We start from the raw sequence: 25,747 nt of genomic DNA, 5'->3' as shown, positions 1-25,747 counted from the left end.
TCCAAACACATTCTGTACTACAGGCTCCTTGGGATGGCTGCATATGGGCTTGTTTGTACTTTGCTCAGTGAAGAAAATAGCCAAGCTTGTCTGTCACTCTGATTCACCTTGTCTTTAGTGCCATGCAAGCTCAGTAGTAACAGAAAGATTTCCTTTTCCAACTAGGGATTAGTCTGTTAGACGTAAACTTGGAGAAAACCCATAAATAGTAAAATAAATCAATCATATACCTCAAGCTTTAGTTAATAATTTGATACCTTTATCATTGCTCCCCTTACCAAGCATACTTCAGAGATGTTCTGTTTTCAGAGCTGTGCATCTAGGTGACTCCCTAAACACTAAATCCTGTTTTTCTGTCTTTTATTTATAGCATTTCTCATGGTCTGATTTTCAGGTAGTGAAATCCTGCTATGGCAACTTGCGGTTCTCATTTGAGTTAGCAAAAGCATGGTAGTGTAGTCCTTGACAGTTTGGGGTTTTTTTGTTTAAACTACTCCTCTTTCTGATCAGTCTGTTTTTATTTCTCCCTCCTACATCTCTTCCTGAAGATACAAATGGAAATGATGCATTGATTTTTTTTTTTTTTTTTTTTTTTGTTTAGTTTAATTTGTTAGCTCTGCTATGTAGTTTTCCATTCTTACTGAGTCTGTTAGCTAGGAGATACTGAGCTGTTCAAACTAGCATGGAGAAGTTAGCCTAGGTATTCTTCATAGTGTCTTGGAGTTTGTAAATAAATACCTTGTAGTAATTAAAAAAACCTTATATGCACGTTTTCAATTTCCCATGACTTGTACAGGTTGGCAGCTTTTTGCTGAGAATTGCAACCTGATGCAATTGAACATGCTGTTACCATAGACCTAGTAACAAGATACTTTGTCAAAATTGTCCCCTCAGCCCCTTCATTGCTAGCTTGGGAATTCTAGTGTTGCATACATCTATCACATTAAAGATATAATTATAAGAAACACACTTCTGTAATGCAAAGGGAGTGTGTTATCAAGAGTAAGCACTGCCAGATGGTAGGTAATCTAACAGAGCATTTAAAAAGGGTCAAAATTGAAAATCCAATGGCTTATTAAGCAATAGATGTTGCATGTGTGGGACAAGTGAGAGATAAGTAACCTAATTTAGGTGCCCACGTGACCAAAATTTACTTTTAATTGCACGCATTCTGTCAGTAAATATCTGAAATAGATATTTTTACTAATTTAAATGCGTTTGGAACAGAATATTAAATGCAGTGATATACTGCTGGGTGTTGAAAAGTTAAGTAGATTTGTGCATGTTCTTATTGTGAATTTATTGAAGTCGTGAATTTATTATGATGGCTGATCTCTCTGAAACAGAGGAAGAATCTAAAAACAATTTCAAGGTTTTTGATGTTGAACAGAATTAAATCCAGAACCTAGTAATTGTATTATTTCATATGCATATTACTTAGCTATATGTGAACTAAATATGACATAAATGACTGAATCCAGTTAAATGTCTTTGGTTTTGCTTTGCTATTTAAAGGTATTATCTATGAGTTTATAATTTCTTGCTTCTCTTTAAACTGTTCTCTGGTCTTGTTTCCTAACGGTAGATAATTCCAGTAGTCAGTCTGTATGCTGTGCTCTGTCATACACACACATGCTGATTTTCTTTTGTTGAGAGATTATTCTTACTAAGTCTGGTCTGAGAAATAGTCCTTCAGTATTATACAACCTGTTAGTGTTATTCAGCAGTTTCCATGCCCTGCCCACCACGCCATTCCACAGGACTGTATGAACATTGTTTGATGTGACCATGACTGTTTCTGTAATTTCCAAGCTGCAACCAACTTTTTAAATTCTCCACAGGCTAGACCCAATTTATCTTTCTGTGGAAGGGACGGGAGACCTGCAGTAAACGTCCACTCCCACACTTGTTTCTCACAGTGTGACAGAGTTCAGACTTGCTTCAGGGAAGGAGAGCTAGCTTTTATAGCCGAAGAAACGCCTGTATCATGAATCTGTAAAATGGTAGCAGATGTTCCTGCTGGGGATACAGACTTGTAATTCCATGAAGTGTCACTGAATAGCAGCTCATCTTAACATTGATTGTTACATAGTGATTTTATGCCACTGGCAAAATGAGCAAATGGAATATGGTTATTTACTTGGCTTCATGTTTCCAGTACAAACTTTCCCATCTATGGAACAGCTTTGAAAAATGCCAGTTTTATCCAGTGCTCTGCACAGAGTGTGCAAATCTATGGGATATTAGATGAAGATCCAAGATGGAGTCAGAAGCCTATCTGTCTCTGGATTTCAGAATGAACTAGGGACCTAGATAATTGCAAGCATGTGGACTCTATGCATGAACAACTTTCAGAATTTTATCCATAAGGAGCTGTAAATGATAAAACTGATCTTTAAAAAATGTCACTCCTGGGTGCTGTGCATTTGCAGAACTAGTATATCAGAATAATATGAATATGTTTCAAGTTTCATTTCTGTCATTTTACATATTTTGATTTACAGTTTACAGACCAATATCTTCAGATTACAATGAAAAGTTCTATTCCTCATTTTTCACCCTCAGTTTCTTGCTGTTCTCTACCAATGAATTATTAATATCTGTTTGGCTTTTCTAGTTATTACACATCTTTAGCTTAAACCTGTTTGAATAGTTCATAACTCACTGTCCTCCAAAAATGAAATATAAATATTTGGCTAAATTAAATTTTGTCTTTCTGAGGAATATTGGCTTGTGGCTAAAACCTCTTTTGAGATCTCCAAAGTAAAATGGTTTCATTTGCTGATAGCCAGAAGCGTATTTAATACATTTAAACAACTTCCTTTTGAGTGAATATGGGTGGAAGATGCACATTTGGTGTTTTATTCACGGTGGTAAAGGGAAGCTCTTTTTGTTCTGCTGTATCAAAGCAAGTCATCCGTCTGCATGGGAGTAAATAGCTTGCTTGGTAGTTTTGCTGTTGTTTATAATTTAGGTCATAGGTCCCTGACCAAGGTTTCTTTGAGTGCTTATTTTAGAGCTGCTTATCAGTGGCTACAATTATAGGCAACTTTACATGCAGGCAAATACTTTCCTCTGTCACCCTTAACCTCAGCTGTGTGGCTGATGTCAAGAGCAGCATCGGAGCTGTGCCACTGTTAAGGAATATGGGCTACTTCATTTGAACGCCTGAAGATTGGAGAAAGAGAATTTTTGTACCAAGAGACTTCAAAGTCAACTGTGAAAAACAAAACACTCTACCAAAACAAAGTGGAGAAGTAGATTATTAAATAATTCTCTTTTATATTTTTTCTGATAAATATTTATAGGTGAAGCATATAACAAAGCCTGTGGTTAAGTTTGAATAAGTTCTCAGATCTTAATATCTTAATTAATCTTTTATTTTTCAGACTGAAAACTGGCATGTTTTTCTGAAGCTTAAAGAGACTTCCTCTCTTTTTTTTAAAAAAAAGAAATTAAAGGCCACCATGGAGGAAAAAAACGTTTATCTAATATACATATTTTGTATAACAACTCTACTTTAGATGGTTCTGTCTCAATGAAGATAGAACAAAATTTTAAATTAATCTCTATATTGGTAAGGAGTATCTTCCAGTGGCTCAACCACCGTTTCATATGACTAAATTAAAATTAAATAATTAACAAATGTATTTCAAGCCAGTAATCTGCCATAATTCAATAAATACTTTCAACACGTAGTTTGTTAATTTAATACATACTGGTTTTAGAAATGGATCTTGACCATCTATTTCAGTGTTGTGTATACCTGTGACAAAATGTAATGGAACCTTGGTTTTAAATTACAACCAGGCAGTGGATATGACCTGCAGTATTGCTGCTGCCAAAGATGCACTGGAAGGAGAAAAGTCATCATTGCATTTAAAGACAATCTCCTGGAGTGCTTGATATTGCAGGTTATCTCCTGTATTGCAGATCAAAAAAAATTCAATAAGTATATGTAGGTTGTTTTGTTGATTTTTTTTTTTTTTTTTTGGGGGGGGGGGAGATGTTTGATTGTTTGCTTTTTTTAAGAATAACTGAAGCCATTTCACTGGAAAAAACTTCATTTCCTTATATTGAATTAAATTGCAGAAGGGCCATTCAGCAGTCTTATTCCATTATACTTACCAATGTTCATCAATGTCAGAGATGGTTTTTACATCCCCAGAAACTTGGTTCATATTCCAAACCTCTACCCTTCACTGAGCTGCTCATGACAGCAGTACATGAGGTTTCACTCAGGCCTGCTTGCCTGGAGCTTTCCGGAGCATTAGGGGGGTAAATAGCATGAAAAGCTGATGAGAGGTGCCAAGGTAAAACTAACAAGAGCACAGTTACTTAGGCCAATAACTGGAACATATTTGAACATCATGTATTGTCTTGTTTGCTTTTGTTTGCTTTTCGGGGTTTTCTTTTTTGTTTTAAACAAGTGAATATCAGGTCTATGTGATCACTGCTCTGCTGCATAATTAGCTGATTTGTTTTGGCAGTGGAGGCAGAGTGCTATGCTGTCAAAAGGATGGTGAGACTGGAATGTGCACTATGTAAGTTGGGAAATTTTAAAGACATGTTAAAATTAGATTGCATCTGCTTAAATACTGTGGAAAGCGAATGGCTAGCAGAATGATCTGGATACAAGTTGGGTAATGAAAAAAATTTCTGAATGCGACTGGTGGAAGGAGAAACCTGCAATAGCGGCATTTTATATCTGGGAGGGACAGGTGTTTTGGTGTATGAAGTATGAAATTATTATTTGAAAGATAATGGTAAAACTGAATATTGAACTTCCTATCTGAGCATTGTCCTTCCTACCTGCTCATTAGTGCAGAGCTCCTAAGGTGTGTCACCAATAAAAAGGGATTCACAATAAATACACATGGGGAAAGGTATTTCTTCAAGTATTTTGTGTTGTGTAGATTGTATTTTCAGTTAGTTGATGTTTTACATATATTAATGCAATGAATTCCGTTAAAAAAATAACAATTCAATAATAATACTAATACAATTTTCAGTGTGTGTATTTGAGCGTGTACCTGAATGTCTCCTGTATCTGCTCAGGAATCAAAACTTTTCATCCTGGAGATTGAAAATGCAGAGCAATTTCCATCCTCTGCTGGAGAGGATTTGAACCTGTTGTCACAACCCAGACTGGAAGCCCAGAGAATCGCAAGGGTTTTGTGATCCCCTTGTGTTAAATTAATGTGAAATGATACCTAACAACTGGTTAAAATGTTTTACTTGCAGTAGAACACAATTTAAACTTGGAAAAGGATAATAAGCAATGTGGTCTTTTAAAAATCTATAAGAAAAGAAAGGAAAGGAAGGAAGAAGAAAGGTGAGAAAGAGAATCAAAGAAATCCAGATAACTATCCCTGGATCCAGCGTTGTCTCAGGTCAGGTAATCTTGGGTGGTGAGTGCACACACACCAAAGTTTCTGTCCCCTTTTAAGTTCATCTTATCAGTTGATTATCATGCTAGAGGAGGGGCAGGGATTGCACAAACTCATTTCCATGAGAGATGAGGGAAAAGGTGGAGCATGGGTTCTGACTGAGTCGGTGGTCATACTCGCCCTGCCCAGCTTTGGCTTTTCCTCTGTTCCCAGAGATTTTTGCTGACTTCATGCTCCTTATTGGTTATGCCAGAGGTGATCACCTCTCATCAGTTCTTGTTACCACTTCAATGGCGAAGGCGTGAAATCATTAGCAAGGCAAGCATGGTGTCTGGCTTGTACAGTAAAGCCACAAAGTATCTGGTTTAGGGGTACTTGTGCTTGAGGGGAAACACCTGATTTTATTCAGACCAGTTTCTCCCTTTGAGGCTTATATAAGGAGTTTGTCAATGCAACTGAAAGGCCGTGGGGGCTGCATCCTTTGATACACTCCTGCTTCCTTGGGTGACATTCCTTAGACTAATCCAGAGGCCACAGCTGGTCCTTGAGGTTTTCTGCGTTGATGAGTATTTGAGGCATTACTTCCTTCAGTTCCTTACACCTGTACATTTACTTTGCATAGCTCTTCTGGCAAAGATACTTTTCAGTAACAAAATCACCTTTCAGAGTTGTTCTGCTTTGATGTAGCAAAAAAGTGAGAACACTCTCCAGTCTAGTAGTTCTCTTCCTTGCGAAGAAGATTTTGGTTTCTGCTGTAGTTCATATTTATTTAGGGAAAGAGAACGTGTCAGCGGTGTACCTTGAGGAGACACAGTATGGCTTGGGGGTAATGAATTTCCTTGAGAGGTAGGCGGTCTTGGGCTGAGCTGCCCATGGATAGATGAGTAAAGTTGAATAAATTTTTACAGGTGTTGGTGGGAGCTCTAGGTATTGAGCTATTTTGCAAAAGGGGGAGGTGCGTGACATGACCCTAATTATTTATCATGTTGCTCTGTTGTGAATTTGATCTTTTTCCTTTGATTTTCTAAAAAGCGTCTGAAATATATTTTAATCATTTTTTCATCAAAGTAAAAATAAAGGAAATGATAATTTTTATTTGATTTGAACATCAGGTCCTCAGTTTCTCATTATTTTCAATACAAACACAATATATTTTTAAAATACATATTTTAATTAGATTTAATTACCTTTTGAAGCAAATTATTTACTGCAGCATATGGTATTAATGAATTAAAATAAAACAACTTACTGATTCTTAAAATGGTAATTCCACTTATTTTAAAGGGTTGAAATCTCAGTACTTATTTTTTTATTCAAAGAAACTAGACTTTGGAGCCAAAGATCAGCCATAAACAGTTGTAAAAGGGATTAATAATTAAACTTAACCTATTTATGCTATCTTGATTATTTGTTCTTACATTAGAATCTTGTACATCTGTGGAGATACATAAGAGGTATATAAATATTCAGTCATGTATATTTGTTATCACTGAATGATGTTGGAATACAAAGTCTGCATGTATAATCCATCAACTTGTTTCATACCTGTGTATATTTTTTACACGCTTTCACATCTCTGATTTTTCTTTTCATAGATTTGAAGACTACCTCTTTTTTTTTTCAGTTTAAACATAGTGTCCAGTCTTTCAGCCAGTGAACTTTTTCAAGAAGTGATACACCAAATTCTAGTAAATGAAAATTCATTTTCGAAGCTCATTGTCGAAATGTACTGTATCTTTGTAGTTATACGCACAAAGCCAGTTATACCTCTGATTATCAGAATAAAATTGTTAGTAATAGTCAAATACCGGAAATCTCAGTGTCTTAAGTGAACAAAGTTGATGATCTTAATCTTGGGTGGGGTTTTTTTGTTGTTTCTTTTTTTTGTTTGTTTTTATCAGAGGTATTTACCTCAAAAAACTAACTGTTCCAACTCACATGGTGGTCACAGGCCAGCCTCCTTACCAAATCCCATGACTGAAGTCTTATCAGTAGTCTCTGAGCAGTGTCTTCCCCATTGTCTCGTTCTCTGAAGATAATTAGAGAAAATGGATTTTTTTCTGATCAGCAGAAACTTTAAAGATTACACTAATAATTTAGAGATTGAATTAGTTAAAGACAAAATATACTGAAGAAGAATATTAGATGATATTGTTTGGCTTTCTTGGTTTTGTGAGGGATTGTGGGTTGTTACCTTCTTTTTCACATGATGCTTTGTTGAGAAAAATTACAGAAGGCTTCTCCCAATTTAAGCCTCTTAATTTTTACTAAGTATGGAGGCATCCTAAATGTCATGTTTCTAAATGGCACTCTTGAAATTACTGTCACTACAAAGTTCTTAATTAATGCAAGTGTTCCAACATGAGATAAGAGATTATATTTTGCAGCTGAAATATTTTTAGATCTGCCTCTTTCAAACTTTTTCTCATGCCTGTGAAGTGGTCATTTCTAATTTGAGAGTGTGAATGTGTGTTTTACAGTGATGCACTACAGAAATTTGCTCACACTTAAAGAATCTGTATGTGACAATTTGCTGTTGGTTTGAGGGTTGGTACTATGAAACTGAAACCAATCAGTTGGAGTCCCTACACAAGATGTTGCCTGATACTGAGAGGTTGTGGTCTAACAGTTTGAACAGGGAGGGTAAATTTGAGGAAGATAATGCTAATTGTGCTTTGATACATGTGCATGCAGAAGGAATCTTGATGATCTGAAATACATCTTTTTGATCAGCATACAGGTCAATATAGACAGATTGAATTTCTTCCAGGAGAAAACTAATTTGTGAACTCCTGATTCTTCATCAGCACTTCTTTCCAGCTGGTAACTTCCTGGATGGCAGCACTAACCTGCTCTTTTACTAAGACATGGGGCTGAAAAAAGGGGGAACTGTATGAAAATGGGGGAGTGTGAAAGCAGTATCAGTGCTCCACTGACAGTGGTGCACTGTTCTTGTCCAAGTTTAAGTGGAAGTCAGGCTTTAATTCTTTGTACTGTACTTTAGTAAGTTTCTCTGGAGGAAAAGCAACTACCTACATCAAATGTATTCACTTGTGGTAGGGGATTATTGTCTAAAACCAGCGACTTATTATTAAATAATATCACCATATTATATAAATTTCACTTTGTCCCCTCCTGTATGCAATGAGGCAACATTACAGCTGTACCTTTATTTCTCAGAAGCCTGAGACTTAATTTGTTAATGCATGTAAGATACTACAAGAACTTTATACAGAAGCTATTGCATGTGAACCAAGAATTAAAAATCTTTTGACAAAATGTCCACTGCTTTAGTTGAATTTACTGAAAATGTAGACATATATAAAAGTATGATGTTAATTTTATAGTCGCTTTCCATGGACAGTACTCTTTTCTAGTAATCAAGCCTTTGAAGAACTCAAGCTTTTAAACCTAATGAAATAGTGTAAACAAAGCCTTTTTAAAGTAGTAAATTGCTTTGCTGGGCTCTGATCAGGTCCCCCAAGAGCTGCATTTATCTGATCATCTGACTTGTGCATAGAATCACAACTGAGCAACAAATTGCAAATCACCACTGCTAAGTCTGTTTAGTTACTAGATAAAACTTACAAAATGTTTGAAATTGTGCAAGTTTGTAATTTTTTGTTACATTCTATGGCTATATAAAAAAGAAGACTTAGTATTGCTAAATGTTATTAATATCTCTTTGAATTCCTTTTTTCTACCAGGTAGGAAGTTGCATCAATGTTTTAAAAAAAACAGCAAGGCACATAAATTTCATCTCTTAAGTACACATGGCTAACCTTGAAGTAAAGGACTTCAGCATTAATCTGAAATCAAATGAAGATTTCTGGTGGTCTGGAAACTTTTTTTTTTTTAATTGCTTTTAGTCTGAATCAAAATAAAACGATAATGCTGGAAGATTCCAAGGTCCAACTTCTTATAATTCAGGCAGGGAAACATTTTCCAGATCAGCCTCTGCCTTATCCCAGATGGACCAGTCTCAGACAGGAAAAGAAACCCTTTCTGCTGCTCCAGCAGGTTACCTAGCTAGGTCAATGAAAGTTGATTAAGCTTGATAGTTTTTTAATTTAAAAAAAAATATCAAATTGATGAAATTTTCACCTGAGAAAGTGTCACAGGCTTCTACTTAATAATATCTCTGCCCTTCAACTTCAGCACGTCAAGTGCTGTTAGTACTCTACTGCAGTGTGTGCTTTACAGTTGAAAGGGGTGAGCCCTGAAAGGGACTCTGTTTCAGCCTTGCAAGATTCCTCATTTGTGTTTACTTAACACAAGCTAAGAGGTGTCAGCGTGGAAATAGGGGAGAATAAAGAATATAAATAAACAATTTCAGGAGATTAGTTTATCTTTTAAAAACAAAAATCTAAACGCAACCTTTTGTCTTCCTAAAGCTTTGTAAAATTAAGTGCAATTAAATATGATGAAAGTTTTATCCATACAGATGGACACTGTTATTGCAGAAATAACCTGTTTGCTGGCACAAAACTGGCCAATGTAAAGAAGTGATGCTTCAGTAGTCATTTTAATGTATTTGTATTAGTGTGATCACACAGATAGGTTACAGTAAGTTCTAAATTTTGGAAATTTTGAATAAAAATATTGCTGCTGAGCCAAAATCAAGAACACTCCACAATAGATTTACAACATTTAAACATATTTTTTGTCTGTGGAGGATGTTGAAAACACATTTCTTGTTAAAATAGAAGGAATTTTTCCTAGAAGCAGCACGTTTTCTAAGAGAAGGAGATGGGCAGAGTGAAAATGGATAGCAGAGCAGAAGGCAATATCCTTACTTTCAGGTTATGAAAAAAAAAGATGGTGATGATTTTTCAGAGTTTTCAAGTACAAACGCCTGTGCAATCATGAAAAGAACTTGGGTCCCCTGAAGAAAATGCGCCCTTCTCTGTTCTTCTGTCCTTTCCAACACATCCCAGTAATTATATACAAGTTGCAGATGTTTTCAGGTGTGTCTTAACTTTGTTCTCTCTTACTAAAAGAGTAATACAGTTGCACAGAAAGATGACCTGTCCTATGAGACTCATTCTGACATGGACATTTATTTAGTACTTGTTGGAGTACATTGTAATAAAATTTTAAATTACTGTTATTTCTACAAAAATTGTTTTGTTCTATATAGGACATCGATTTCTCTGTTACATGAACTGATGATCCATGAAAGCAAAAGAAATAAAACTGTGTTTAAAGGTGAGATATAAAAAAGTCAGTGTTCATTTCACTGAGCATCTGCTATTCAGTCAAAATACTAAGCTAAAGAGGAGGCAAGTTTTCGATGGAAAGCTTACGAAAATTTTTTACAGTTCTTGATTTTCTGAATGTGTAGAGTGAAATTGTGCTTCATATGCATCAAGTGTGGTTTGAAAGATATTTTACAAGCAATCAGAATGAGTATCTTTTTCAAAGACCTTCCACTTCATAACATGACTGATGAGTATTTGTGACTGAATTTCATTAAGTTTCACTGATATGTTTTGCACTTTTTTATTAAATAATCAGACTTTTATGATCTTTCTGGAAACTCAGAAAACTTAAGCATCCTGACTGCTCTGTGACTTCAAGTCACAGCACTCAGTGCCTTAGACATGCTGTTTACTCTGCTGTGTGGTTTGTGAGACCACTGACAACTTTTGTTAGGTCAATCTGAGTGTTCTGTAAGTATGTATAATCATATATCCAACTACAGTGAGTCAAGGACATTGAGACTGCTGTGTCAATGGGCAACAATAATAAAGAATGCAAATATGAATGACTTTTTACCCAGTTGTATATCCAGCAAATTAAGCAGCAAATTAAATAACTCAGAGCTGAAATTTCCTTCTTTAAAACTCAGTTTCCTGTGGGTTGGATATGTAAAGTGGATAATAAAAGGGCTGTTAGAATTCATAGTGCCTTTCATTATTAAGCTTAGTGAAAACATTGGTTAATTAATACAAAGTAGTTCTTTATTGCTGCTTGGGTAGCACTCATTTGAACAGACTGTTCGTCCTATCCAGGATAGCCTGTGGTGGTAAAGAAACCACTAAAGCTTGATCATGTTTCAGAGCTGTGAAAAACACCATATTATTATATGTTTTGAAAGTGTAGTATATAAATTATGAATGAAAGGATTACTGAAATAGGTCTGTGAATCCTTGAAATACGTCTATGAATTTTATTTGAGAATACCAAAGTAATAATTAGCATTATGGTTTTTTTTTAATTTTTGTGTAACATAATTCTTTACAATTTAGCAAAAATATTCCTTAAAATGTTTTTTGATTTAATACTTGAAGTATTTTTTTCACCTAGAGATATGAAATCTTTGAGACATTTAGAAGCATTTAAAAAGTTTCAGGAGTAGTTCAATGTGGTGCGGTGCTGACCTCTGTACCTTCAGTTAATGGCAATTAATAGGTCTACTGAGTTAGTTTCAGAGGAGGAGTAAGCTCTATAGCTGTTTGCTATGGCACTAAGGTCAGTTTTTGGTTTTCATTATAAGCTCTGAAAGATTTCATTACCGCACAGGTTCTTTTTTTTTTTTTTTTTCCTCATTCTTGAAAATTTTGTGTCATAGGCATATCTCTTCTGTGCTTTTTTTGTTAATGTTTTATAATACTTTATATAAATCTGGAACTGTGAGATTGTTAGTTTTAAATTTATAACCGTCCTTACTGAGGGGGAAAGTATAAAAAATAAATAATGCTAAAAATAGTTTGAAACAAAAGGCTACCTCTGTGTCTGAATAGCACCCTCTTGCACTGTCTCATGAAGCTTTTCAGCTTGTTTTTGGTTCCACGAAGAGTAGGATGTTCTGAACTGGTAGGCAAGGAACGCATTGTATTACTTTCTCCACACAGGTCACAGAAGGGCAATACAGGAAGTTACATCTCGTTTTTCTCACCTGAAAGAAAAATATCATATAACATGGCCAACAGAATGGCATTTGGAAACATCTTCCTAAAAGAAAATATCTGATTCATTACTAAATGAAAAATAAATCACAATATAATATGATTTTTTCATACTAACTCATCAGTTTATACTATATTGTGGACTAAAAATACTAAACTGATACAGTCTCATAGTACTTAGCATTGAATCTTATTTTATTACTGAAGCCCTAACACTACCACTTCTGCTGACATTCAGCATCAGGAACTCCAGTGTGTGTTGCATAATCACAGTACATAATGATCCATTAAATCATAGATTATTGTAGGATAAAAACACCTGGTTCTGTATTATATTTTGTTGGCTAGGTGGCTGGTTAGCCTTTGTTACATAACTGCTCCTTGTGCTGGTGAAATTTAAAGGTCAATCTGAAATCAAGCAAATGCTTTGCTTAAGAATGAGCCACAAGTACAAGTATACCTCTTGTGATTATTTCCTAGTTGTTTTCCACTCATTTTCAGGATTTATTGGAGCCATTTATTCTCCCAGAACAGTTTTTTGCAATATTTTGGTTGATAGCATTGTAAAAGTGTTTGTGGTAATTGTACCTGTAGATCATAGCAGTGATATATGAGTTCTAGATTACAGAATCACAGAATTGTCTAGGTTGGAAAAGACCTTGAAGATCATCCAGTCCAACCATTAACCCAACATTAACAGTTCCCAATTACACCAGATCCCTCAGCACTATGCCAGCCTGACTCTTAAACACCTCCAGGGATGGGGACTCCACCACTGCCCTGGGCAGCCCATTCCAATGCCCAACAACCCCTTCTGGAAAGAAATGCTTCCTAATATCCAGTCTAAACCTTCCCTGGTGCAACTTGAGGCCATTCCCTCTTGTTCTATCACTTGTTACTTGGTTTAAAGAGGCTCATCCCCAGCTCTCTGCACCCTCCTTTCAGGGAGCTGTAGAGGGCGATGAGGTCTCCCCTCAGCCTCCTCTTCTCCAGACTAAACACCCCCAGTTCCCTCAGCCGCTCCCCGTACGACCTGTGCTCCAGACCCTGCAGCAGCTCCGTTGCCCTTCTCTGGACACGCTCGAGTCATTCAATGTCCTTTTTGTAGTGAGGGGCCCAAAACTGAACACAGGAATCGAGGGGCGGCCTCCCCAGTGCCGAGTACAGGGGTCAGATCCCTTCCCTGTCCCTGCTGGCATTGTTATTTCACACTATTACTGAAAAGGAATCTAAAATAGCAAGAAGCCTGTTACATGAACTTAAAAAGATATGAGATAATCATGAAGTTCTTGCCAGATATGGTACAGATATGATGAATACCATCAAATGCTAAGTGAAATTACATATAGCCTGGATAAAACTGAATATTTATGGCACTTAGTATGAACATTTATTGTAAGCTTGTAAATGTGTAATACATAAACCTCATTATTGTACACAGGGAATTATTTGTAAAGTCTATTTCATGCCATTTCTGAGTACCAGTTAAAGGTACTTTACCATCTACTCTCTCAAATGATAGTCAAGCCTAATCTCTGTAGATTTATCTTGGAACAAAGAATTTTAAACCTGGGAATTCTCATACTGCTGTCAATCCTATGCTACTCTTTCTTCAGTGTGTTTTACAGTTACAGTTAATTATTTATATTCCCATATCTGAAATTTGTAAACTCAAAAGTATTTTCATGGATAAACATTAAACAAAGGAAATTTATTACCCTGGATCTTTTGGTGAATACAAGAAGTAATATCTGAAATCTAATGTAATCCGTATGCTCTGTGCAAGTCTAGCAAAAGCTAAACCTTACGGTTCTGCAATGTTTTGTGGCCAGTTAAACTATTATTATTGTTGATTGCCATGACCCTTTGCTAAGATGAGGGTGTTTATTCATGCCAGCAGGCAGGAGGCTGCTGCTAGTATGGTGGAGGTGGCCTGGAAGTCAGTGCTGGAGTGGTGTGCTGATGGTACGTCCATCACATGTCTACAGTGCGGGGCCCCAGCGTAATGGAGGGCTGGAGCAGCAAGATAGTTGTGGAGCTATTGCTGCCTCTAGTCTTCTAGAAAGTCTAATGAGTCCATGGGGAGCTGTTGATTGGTTTCTGTGCCTCTCTGAATCAGGTTTAGTTGAACAGATCATGTTCTCAAGCAGAACAAGAGGTCATGGGTTGGGTTCAGTCTTTCTCAAATTCAGTTCCAGTTCTTTTATTGATCAAGAATTAACTTTCTTTGTTAACTTTCTTTGACAAGTTAACATTTAAGAGTTATCATAATTCTCTTACAATCTGTTGGGTATATACTACCATACCCTGAAAATCTTCTATCAGGATAGATGTATATCCTATGTAACAGGTGGGTTTACTCACCATTTCTTTAATAGAACCTGAAGTTACGAGTCTGGCTCTGTACCATCTGTATCAAGCACTGTTAACAGCATTCTAACAGTGTTAGAGGGAAGCCTTTAGATACTTCTGGAGCAAAATAGTGAAGTGCAGTACCCAATTTATACTATGAAAGTTGCAGCTATTATTGTCCAGACTCCTTATCTTCCTGTGAAGGAAGATAGACTATTACGTTATAAAAATGCATGAAGGTTCAGGTTGCAAAAGTGGATAAAGATTTTGATGTTATCTAATTTTTGTTTCTATTTTGTTGCTTCAGTGCTTTTTTCCTCTTCCTGTAATTTTATTTCATCACTGTAATGCTATGAGTACATCTGCAAAGAGGTACTTATATTTAATACATTATCTGTAGATATTTGGGTTTCCACCTGGATGGAAGCTTTAAAAAAATATTGCATTGATAAAGCACTTCTGATTGGCACCAGACGTCAGTTTTAGTTATAGAAACCCACTGGCAGGTTTTTACAGGAGTCTGGATAAGTCTACTGAGTGCCTTTCAGATATGCCATGGAGTGATAAGCCATAGTACTGTCTTTATCCTGGATGTGTATTCTTGAAAAGGAAGGCACATAATGAAATGTATTAATTACTTTATCTTCTCTGCTGGCTGTGAATATATTGAATGAGTTAAAACAATCAGAATTTTCTTATAATTAACAAAATGTTTAAGCATCTTGAGGTGAAGTTGGCAGCATGATAGAGACCATTTTTCTAAGTGTGTTTGACAACATTACGTCAACCATTCTGTTTCTCCCTTTTTTTTTAGGTTTTACTGGGACTTAATCATGCTCATAATGATGGTTGGAAACCTTGTCATTATACCAGTTGGAATCACATTCTTCACAGAACAAACAACAACACCATGGATTATTTTCAATGTGGCATCAGACACTGTTTTTCTGTTGGACTTGATCATGAATTTTAGAACTGGGACTGTAAATGAAGACAGCTCTGAAATAATACTGGACCCTAAAATCATTAAAATGAATTACTTAAAAAGCTGGTTTGTGGTTGACTTCATCTCATCCATACCAGTGGATTATATATTTCTCATTGTAGAAAAAGGAATGGATTCAGAGGTTTACAAGACAGCAAGAGCACTGCGTATTGTGAGATTTACAAAAATCCTCAGCCTGTTACGTTTATTACGCCTTTCAAGACTGATTAGATACATACACCAGTGGGAAGAGGTAAGATTTATACGGTTATAATTTTCTAAGATCTTATTCCTACAAAAAACTTGTAAAATCTCTCTGAAGAGCTACATGAGAACCAAATGGAAAAAAAGAGTTTTTAATCACTGGTTAGTGTAATTACATACAGGTGCTAGTATAGGAGCCTTTTTGGAAAAAAAAAACATAAAGTAACCATCTTCTCTGTGCTAACAACAGAGATCGAAAATATGTTTGGGACCATCAGCACAATAAGCATGGATGGACTCCTCTAGAGAATATTAGAGATGTTAGCAACCACCTAAATCGTCATTTGAATTTGGTGACTAGCACTTAAAATTATGAAGTTAATACTCCTGTAACCACAGAGAATTTAAGATACATGTTCATATTTTTCTATTTCAGGAGAAATTGAAACCATTTATCATTGAGTAGATTTCCTAGAATGCTCATTGTTTGAAGGCTTTATGTAGGCTGAATATATCAAATACTGACCTTCTTTATAACAAATGGGCAGTTCAAATTTTGAGCCTTCTAAATGGTCAACTCTAGTATTTCCAGGCTGGACGTTATGCTACCTGCCAAATTGTCATGGTGACATTTCCAGGAAATTACGACACTCCTTAATTTGGCATGCTCATGTCTAGGAAGTATTCAGTGCTTTGTCACATACCATCATGATTCAGTCATTTAATTTCTTTCCTGTTCCCATTTCCGTAGTTCTAAATATCATAATATATTTTAAAAGGGAGTGCTGAAAACATGGGAACAAAACCTACTGTTTTCTAAACCTTTTTTGTAGCAAGAGTAATGAGAATTATTTTGTAAAGCATTTTCATGCATGGAAGCACTATTAAAACAGATTTGCATAAATTTATTTACCTACTTTGATAAAGATTTATTTAATTCAGTGAATATTGAAGGATGGTTTCGTACCATTTCTGATGCTTTTCCTGCTGGTTATCTCCAGTATTCACTTTATGGTTTAACAGAAACTTAAATGCAAAGCCATCTCACAAATAAAGTTAATTATATTTAAAAATGGCATGATGCTGGATGATACTAAGTATCAAATGTCTAATAAATTTATAGTTGTTTCTCAGAAAGCTCCTGAAATAGGTCATTATTTTTTATTACTGTATTTTGTAAATTCTACTTCTTTTTTGCCTCCCCGTAATACAGTGTAACAATGGTTTTGACACAGAAATAGAGAACTGCAATTTTGTACTCAATTTAACTAAGGCAAATGATTAAGCATATTTTGCAGTTCTACCATAAAGCAGTGCTTTTGTCTCCTCTGTGCTTTACAGAGAGACAACCTTCTGAAATGCTTTCAATGACATTATATTCTGGCAGCTTGAGTTAATAGCTTGCCACTATAAAGCCCTACTAAGCAGAGAAATTAATACCTTTTTTTTTTTTTTTCCCCTCTTCCATCTGTTGTCAAAGATAAATCATGTATTCTAAATGAAAAATACTTGAATTGGCCACTAAGTGGGACTAGAAGTGACCAGAGGATGTGGTCCAAACCAGCAATAGCTGGTGTTTGGTCAATTTAATCTTTAGCTAATGGCTGCTTGATTGAAACTTCACCTTTGATTCCACTAGTAAAACTTGTGAAGTATTTCTTGTATGATACTTTATTTGACAAGTACTGAAAAATAAGTGGAGTCCATTTTTTTGTGTTTGATAACACATTATAGGGCTCCCTGGATCTTATAAGGAGGGTGCAAGAGTTTGAAGGGCGTTTTCTTTGAGTTTTTTTGAGCCTGCAGTCAAGCAGCAGGCTTGTTGTTTGTTGCTTTTAAAAAAGATTTCTGATGATTGTGAGAGCATGCAAGAACAGTGTTAAATATGTAGAATGAATCAGATTCTGATAAATCCCAAAATGAAATGTGTGCAAGAAAAAAATGTTCTCTTTTTTTTTTGTTTAGCATTTTGCAGATATCAGAAATGAAAGTGGTCATGGATTTTCATATTTGCCTATTGTTATCACAGTAGTTGATTATTACTTTGGATTTAGCTTGTGAAACTGTTCTGCATGGTGGTCCATTACCACTTTGGAGAAATTGTGTGTTATAGCATTGCAGTGTTTTAAAACAGCAACAACAAAAAAGGGTAGGGATGAACTTTGCTGAATTAGGAAACAATACCTGGATGATTCCATAGGGTCAGTCAGTGAGACTTTTGTTGCTGATATTAATCTTGTTGTATTGTCTGTGTTAGCACATGCACAACAGGGAGCAACTGTTAGCTAATTTTTATGACACGGAACTGGATCCTGTTTGCATGTGGTTGAAAGGATTTAATAGTTTTTGTACATGGGCTGACATGTTGGTTTTAAATGTAGTGCAGATAAATCTGAAATACTGTGTATTTGGATCCAGAATAATGAGCATTATGTCAAAAATACTGAGAGGACAGACAGCAAACTCCTTCTTCATAACCTGCCAAGAGGATACTTCATGGAAAACTGGTTGATGAACAAACCAGGTTGTACAAGAAGGTTGTTAATGCTGTTGAGGTACTTAAATGTCCGCCAACAGAAAAGGCAGGTTGAAGCTGTTTGAGCTTTTCCTTTTTTTTGTATCACATACCTGGACTTCAGTTGGTTAGTATCCTGAATTTTAACATGAATAGGTTCCTTTGCTTTATTTCCACATAATTTAAATCAGTTAAGTCAAGATGAAGCTACTAACAGCCACATAGAGTCATACTGAGGTAAATAATGTGTGCGTTTCAGAAGCTTTCTCCTTAACTGTTATGAGAGAACCTAGCTATAGCCTGTGGTGCAATACATATGAAATGGTTGATATATTCATATCAGTCTGATGTTAATAGCTTATCCAAATGAATGATGCAGTGGAAATGGGAAGAAACACTTTAACAAAGGGACAGGAGATATGTTGGGAGGTATTAATTTACTGAATTTGCAAATTCACACTGTCCTAAAACTGCTTTTTAGCTACAGTATCGCATATTCTGGTCCTCTACAACTCAGATGTTGTCAAGTAGATCATACACTTACTTAGAATTATACACTATAACATGAAAGGAAAAATTTCTTAATTTAAGTTGGGGATTACATAAATTATACTTTTGCAGTAATTTCTCACAGCAGGTTTGTTTTGGACATTTTTTTCTTTTAGCATGGGTTCCTAGAAGTATTGAACAGGTCGTACTGGACCTAATTCTTACTTTAACTTACTGTATGAGACTACTTAAGCTGCTGAGCCCTGAACGTTTTACATTGGTTTGCATTCAACTAATAAGTTATTCTTAGTTAAATATGCTTATATTAAACTGAACAATTCAAAATAAAAGATGTGAACAGTTAGGAATAAATACATTGTTACATGTCAAATTATATGCCACTTTGCTTCATATTTGTCTATGATATAAATTTATGGATTCTTTCAAATAACAATATTTTTCAAAACCTGCTTAAGACCCAGACTTCAGTAGCTTTGCTTGAAGCTATTCTAACCACAGGACAAGACATAGTTGATGAATGAGTAAATAGAACCGTTACTTCTAAAACTGTACCCTAAGTCTTTCTCGTTCTGAGATGTCTGCTTAAGTAGAATTAGAGTCAGTTTTAAAGTGACTGAATGCTTATTGCAAGATGTGCAATAAAGATTGTTTTGCAAAAGATCATCTAGTAAAATATATGATAATTGTAAATTGCATCCATGTCTTATTTTGGTTTGACTTGTACTGAAATCTGGTTTTCAGTTTGTTACATCTTTTCAAGGTTCATAAACATCCATAAGTGCTGATATCCATTCTAGCTGTTGCTAAAGCTCAGGTGTTTAATTAAACATATTTCTGAGCATATTGCTTAGTTGTGTCATATTCTGCTTTTTACTGGTTTATTTCTAATAATCACAGTAATGCTGATCCAGAAAATCTCATAAATACAAGCTTGCTTAAATGCTAAGACTTACTAAAGTGCTTAAAAATTAAGTAAGTTTGTAAGAAAGTGTGTAATTTTGCCAAGTCAGGTCCTACATTAACCATTTAATCTGTTGCTTCTATGCTACCGACCCTAATTATCACAATTACCACTAGGTGTCCTCTGCTTGTTGTTCTGCTTGTTGCCAACAGTACATAAATACGTATTATGTGTATATGACGTTGACTTATTATTGTTGCCAAAATAAAAACATTGTGAAGAACACTTGTGTTATCTGGACAAGAGAATACAATTCTTACTTGCATAGCCTGCTGTTTCTGTGGTAGGTATACAGATTACTTTTGTCCCCTGTAGAAAATCATACTTTTTCTTTCCCCTACAGCTAAGTGAGAAGTCAAGGTTTTTTTGTCTCTCCTTCTGATCACTGACTGGGGAACTGCGGTGAGAAGGGAGAGATAATGAGTTAGGTGGGTACTTGGTAGTTCTGGATGAAAACACATAACTACTGATTGGAGGAATTATTTTATTTTAATTTAACAGGACTGTGTCTTCAAGACGTGGGGTTTTCCTGTTAACGATGGTGTTACACAGTTTAACCTTTTAAATTAATGTTCATATGTAAATGGCAGGCGACATAATATTTTTTTTTCTCTCTTATCATTGAGTTTTAGTTCCTTCCCTCCAAGGAGATAGTTTAAAATATATTTTCTTGGCCCTGTGAAGTTGTGTGAATTAGTGATGTACTGCAAATAAGCATAACAGTAGAGGCAATTTTGAAGTAAATTAGCTTAAAGTAAATTACTTAAAAGTAGATGTATCTGTAATTGCCTATTACAAATGCATCAATCAAATATGAGTTGTCTAGCTTATAAAGAGTGAGGATAGAAGATTTATTAAATAACTCTGGGGGAAGTCCACCTTCTTTTACTGGCACAAAGTATGTGAATTCTGTAAGAAAGCCTCTGTATTGATGTCTTCTGCCTTCCTACCATTAAGAAGATGGAAGTAGAAGAAAAACCCTATTTCCTATCAATTTCTACAGGAAGGAAATAGAAAAGCAACTTTTGCGTTCTTTTGGAAAGCTGTGCTTGGAAAATGCATCTTATGTATGAATCAGTGAATTTGTGTCCTCCTGTCATTGAGCTCAGAGGGCAACTGAATACCATGCAGCCTCTCACTCAGCCCTTCTTCCCCTCCTCTGAGAAGGAGGAAAGCAAAAGACCCAGGAAATCCAGATAAAGACAGAGAGGGATGACCTCATCCTTTAAGGCATAGGCAAGAAACAGTTTCGTTAGGGGAACTGAAAAAAGAACATAAAATTTAATACAAACGCTAACAACAACACAACAACAACATGTAACAGACAGACTAGGACCCTGAGAAGCATTAGCATATCCTGAAAACAGCTTTCCTCACCACTCCCTTCTTCCCAGGCTGAGGTTTACTCTTGATATCTCCTCCTCTCCCCCAGCGGTGCAGAGGGCAGGGAATGAGGGGTACAATCAATCCTACTTCTTCTTCCACCTTGGGGAGGGGAGAACTTCTGGCATCTTCCACTGTTCCCCCTCTCACAGGAGACAGTTCTCAACAAACTCTGACATGAGTCACTCCCATGGATGTGTGGGTCACCCTCACAGGTTACAGTTCTGTCAGAGCCAAGCTACAACAGTTGGGTGTTCTTCCCATGGGGTCTTGGCGTTCTTCGGGTGCAATCACCTGGGTCAGCATGGAGCCCCCCACAGGCTGCAGATCAACATCTGCTCCACCGTAGAACCCCATGGGCGGATGGGGGGCAGCCCTGTTGTCTCACCATGGGATACAGAGGAGTCTCTGCTCTGGCACACCTGCCCTTCTTCTCCTCCTTTCTTCCTCTGACCTCAGTGTTCACAGAGATGTTCTCACAACTCCCCCAACTCCTTCCAGATTCTCCTTCTTCAATACGTTATTGCGGAGGTGCAACTAATCGGCCCTGCCTTGGTGAAAAGGTGGGTCCAACATGGAATTGGGGGAGCTTCAAGAACCTTCTCACAGGAGACCACTGCTGTAGCCCCCTCCCCAGCTACTAAAACCCCCACCACTCACTGTAACTAGGACACCTCTCACGTAAGGTCTATTGCTGGGATCCAGTTTTGTGGATCAATATCAATGAGAAATATCAAAAGCTCGAGCTGTCTCACAGGTTTGGTTTGTTTGGTTTTTTTTTTGACAGTGTTCCCTAGCAGGGCTAAGTAAGCATGCAAACCATGGTGAATTATTCATTTTGTTGTTTAGTGTGTAGTGTGCAGATCCTTGCTTGTGGCTGTCTTACACAGCTGACCTCCATTTTGTGCTTGGCTGTATCTCCAACACCTGTGAGGTTTGCTTGAGGCTTTCCCCTTGGCCTGCAGTCTTCCCTGTCAGATGAAGCTGTTGTCCTGTGTGCTTGACATGTGCAGACCAGCTCCACCTCTTGGGTAATCCAGAAGGAAAAAAAAACCATGCTGTTTGCTTGCAGTTTGAATTGCAAAATCTGAGAGTGCTTCTTGGTCAACATAGCTATAGCAGAAGGGGGGCTCTGTAGCTTCATCAGAGCAGAGGGTTACTCAGTCAGGCTCCCCAGAGGAAGCACGTTCCTTTTGTGCCTCAAAGTTGACTGGCTGTCAGTTTGTTACTGGGTTAAGATTCACAGTGCTGGTATGCCTTCCTAATTCAGTTGAGAGGTTGGCTAATGGATAGTCTGTCTCTATGACAGCAATTGAGAGCAAGGTATTTTATCTGCAGTCTCTGATCCTGTAGAGCCACAACACTGATTACTAGCTCTTTTCCTTCTCTACCTAAAATTAGCGTAAAGGCAGTTTCTTTGATGCTGTTGTGGCTGTCAATATTAATGTCTTGATAGTGTAGTTCTATTTTGCTAAATATAATTTGCTTATATGGGTAGAACTAAAATAATTGATAAGATACATAAATAATACAAAAAAAATAATTAAAGAACATGTGAACTGAAAGATTTTTATAGGAGCAAAAATCAGTCTTACATAGGTATGCTAGCCTCAATGCTGTTAATTTTTTCTTCTCTGTCATGTAACTTGCAAGGCTATTATCTGTGGTTTGCTAAACAGAGCACCTAATACAATCTTTACTAAACTGGTAATGTTCCAAATGTGAAATTATAATGGAACTCATTTCACATAAACCCTTTTGTTTACATGGAACTATCCATATTTTAACATTAGATGGGTAAAGTGTGGTCAGTTGTCCTTTGTCATTTATTTCAATGAAAATTATTTCTTTGAGAAAGGTATGTTTGATTGCAGCTAAAGCATACATCCATGAAATATCAGTGACAGATGATTGAGCATACTCTCAGGTTTTTATTTTTCACTCTTTAAATTCTGTACAACAGTAGGAAAATATACATAACTGATAGAGACAATTAGAAGGCATTATGATCCATGGTCTCCAAATAATAGAATACTAACTGCTGAAAAATAACAGAACATTTATAGGGGAACCAATTACTGAAATGCAAGCAAGACATAGAATATTCTGGTTTTTAATTTTCTAATTTATGGTATACACATAATCACTTTCATGGAAAGAATAACCCATGCCCCTACAGAGTAAATAGGAAGTATTATGAGTGTAGCGTCTCGCTTCATCTTTTTACCCCCTTTTTAAGACTGTGCAAATTGAGCTGCCTTTCTGTTGTGCCTGCGCCAAGAGAGTAATTGTGTGGTGATGATGTTTTCCCTGGGAGATAAACCATGTAGAACATAGCCCGAAATGAATTTCCCTGAACTCAAATGTTGGAAGATAATGTTTTCTTCTTTATATGGGTTTTGTTTGGCTTCTATGGGAACGAGCCTGTTGATGGGAGTCTTGGCTGTAGACCCAAGAAGGTGGGTTCACCCCTGCAGTAGCATATCTAGGTAATGCCAATCAGTCAGTTTTGAAAATGATCAGAACTGAGTCAGCCTGTCTTTGACACTGAAGTGTAACACAGCTTTTTTAGAAGAGTTTGTTAAAGTCTAATTTGTTGTTCATTATTTTTTAAGCCATTCTGGAGATAATTCCATGTTTTGCACTTGCTAGATCTTGCACACATTACTTCTGGCTGCAGATTTGGAAAAAAAAAGGCTCTTGTTCTTCCATCCTAAGCTTTTAACACAAGCAGAAAGCCTGCATAGATAAATGCGCAGGGTAATGGCCTGACGGATACATCCCATGTGAGGTAAGGCAGGGAGGTTGAGGATGTTCAGTTCTCTTGTGAGACAGAGCTGCTGGCTGCAAACTGTGTCATCCCACTCCCTCCCTGGAGCTGAAGAGCCATCTAAAGAGGTGATAACGGTGAAAGAGCTGTTTGGGCAGCCCCTGGTCTGGATTCATCATTCGGACACTGCAATACTGCAGAGTCCTTCCCATGGTGAGCGCATATGTTACAAGCTACCTCTGCTTCCTGCAGGGATGAGACAGAAGGGAAACCTGTGAATTGGATTTTTTCAGTTTCTTCCAATATATTTTAACAAGAATGACAATTTTAGGGTTGTTCTTTGCAGGCTAAACACAATCCATTCAGGTAGCTCTGCATTTTCATCTTTGTGTTAATGGTGACCAGTTCAGAATGACTGTTTGCACTTCTAAATTACTCAGCAACAGGAATTTAACTAAAGGATATTCTCAGCTTGTCGCTAATGCCTTGTAAGATCCTTCCCCTCTGTGTTTGGTTGCATAATACCAATAGATCTTTGCACATAAAGAAGTCAGTTTAAATACCTTAGATTTGGCACAGATTTTTGTCTTGTTTTATTCTCTTTATGTAGCTGCTAGAGCAAGTAATACTTAGAGATTGTTAAGGATACATTATGGCCATTTTATGCTGTCCTAAATAAACTTACTTTTAAAATAATTTTTTAGAAAACAAATTTGAAGCTAGGTTGCTAGTCTACATGGTAAAATGTGCCCAGTTATCAGTTGAAATGGGAGACTTTTAACCACTGTAATAATATTTAATACATTATTTATTTATTTATTTATTTATTAAAGAAAGCAACAAGATGTCCTTACAGGGTGTCATTGAAAGCTGAGGAAAAAGTTATACACGAAAAATAAATCAGAAAAGTGTACACGTAGAAGCTAGGTATGAACAATTTTAATCTTTTCCTAACATTTGGCTACAAGGGGCGTTTCATTTCTAAATTAAGTAATCATGTATTAAAGGGTGGAAAGATAATGCTTTAGATTGCAAGTTGATATATTTATATGTTCTGCTTTAAGGAAAAAGTTTTCTGGTGCAGTGAACAACTTTTGAAATAAAAACTCCCCAGACTCCACCACTGCATTCTCTTGTTCTCGTATGTGGAGAACAGTGTGCTGGTGAATTTTATGGGAGAGCATTTCCTCATATTAGAAAGTTCTGAGAGGTAAAAAAGGGACGTATCTGCAGAATTTGTGCTGGGTAGACCATCCATGATTGTTGATTTTGTTTATTCTCACAGTCTGTCATATTCCTTAGCTCATCTGGGCATTTTATCAAATAAACCCAGGAGTGAAATGATATAGAATTTACGGCATGTCACTGGGTTGAGGATCATATTCTGATTTTGATCAAATTTGACTACCTTCTAATGTAATAAAATACCTGGGACAGTACTTAAGTTTAAGTAGGTTTCTACTGTTAAGGCTTCTACTGAGGACAATGGAATAGTGGGTAATGGTTAATTAGGAACAATGTTCTGCTTTATAAGGATAAAATGGTCTGAGTGAAACACTTAGGGAGTAAGGTGCAACTGTATAAACCTATTCAGAGTGGGCTGAGGAACTGAGATGGTGGTGTACGAATGGCTTTTCCAGCTGTAAGTTATATTTAGTGAGTTATTTCTAACCTGAATCTCATGGAGTTTATTTCAAATAACCATAAAATTATCCCATATGTGTAATGTATGATTTAAATATAGTTGTGACCTGAAAAGAACAGGA

At 36.4% G+C, this 25,747-nt stretch overlaps 1 protein-coding gene across 3 annotated transcripts in view; it reads left to right on the top strand.

Moving 5' to 3' along the window:
• The window catches only part of HCN1 (hyperpolarization activated cyclic nucleotide gated potassium channel 1), a 200,980-nt gene that overhangs the window by 9,389 nt on the left and 165,844 nt on the right, over positions 1-25,747 (top strand). For 2 of the 3 annotated variants that reach the window (XM_074932746.1, XM_074932745.1), the window contains exon 2: positions 15,468-15,891. In XM_074932746.1, the coding sequence (XP_074788847.1) occupies positions 15,468-15,891 (424 nt within the window). Of the gene's footprint in view, positions 1-10,530; positions 10,599-15,467; positions 15,892-25,747 lie in introns of all 3 variants that reach the window. The other variant, XM_074932747.1, reaches the window with a different exon arrangement.

The sequence above is a fragment of the Athene noctua genome, chromosome Z, assembly GCF_965140245.1.
Source record: "Athene noctua chromosome Z, bAthNoc1.hap1.1, whole genome shotgun sequence".
NCBI classification, from domain to species: Eukaryota; Metazoa; Chordata; class Aves; order Strigiformes; family Strigidae; genus Athene; species Athene noctua.
The sequence above is the reverse complement of the archived record's forward strand: the minus strand, read 5'-3'. Positions and strand labels throughout refer to the sequence as shown.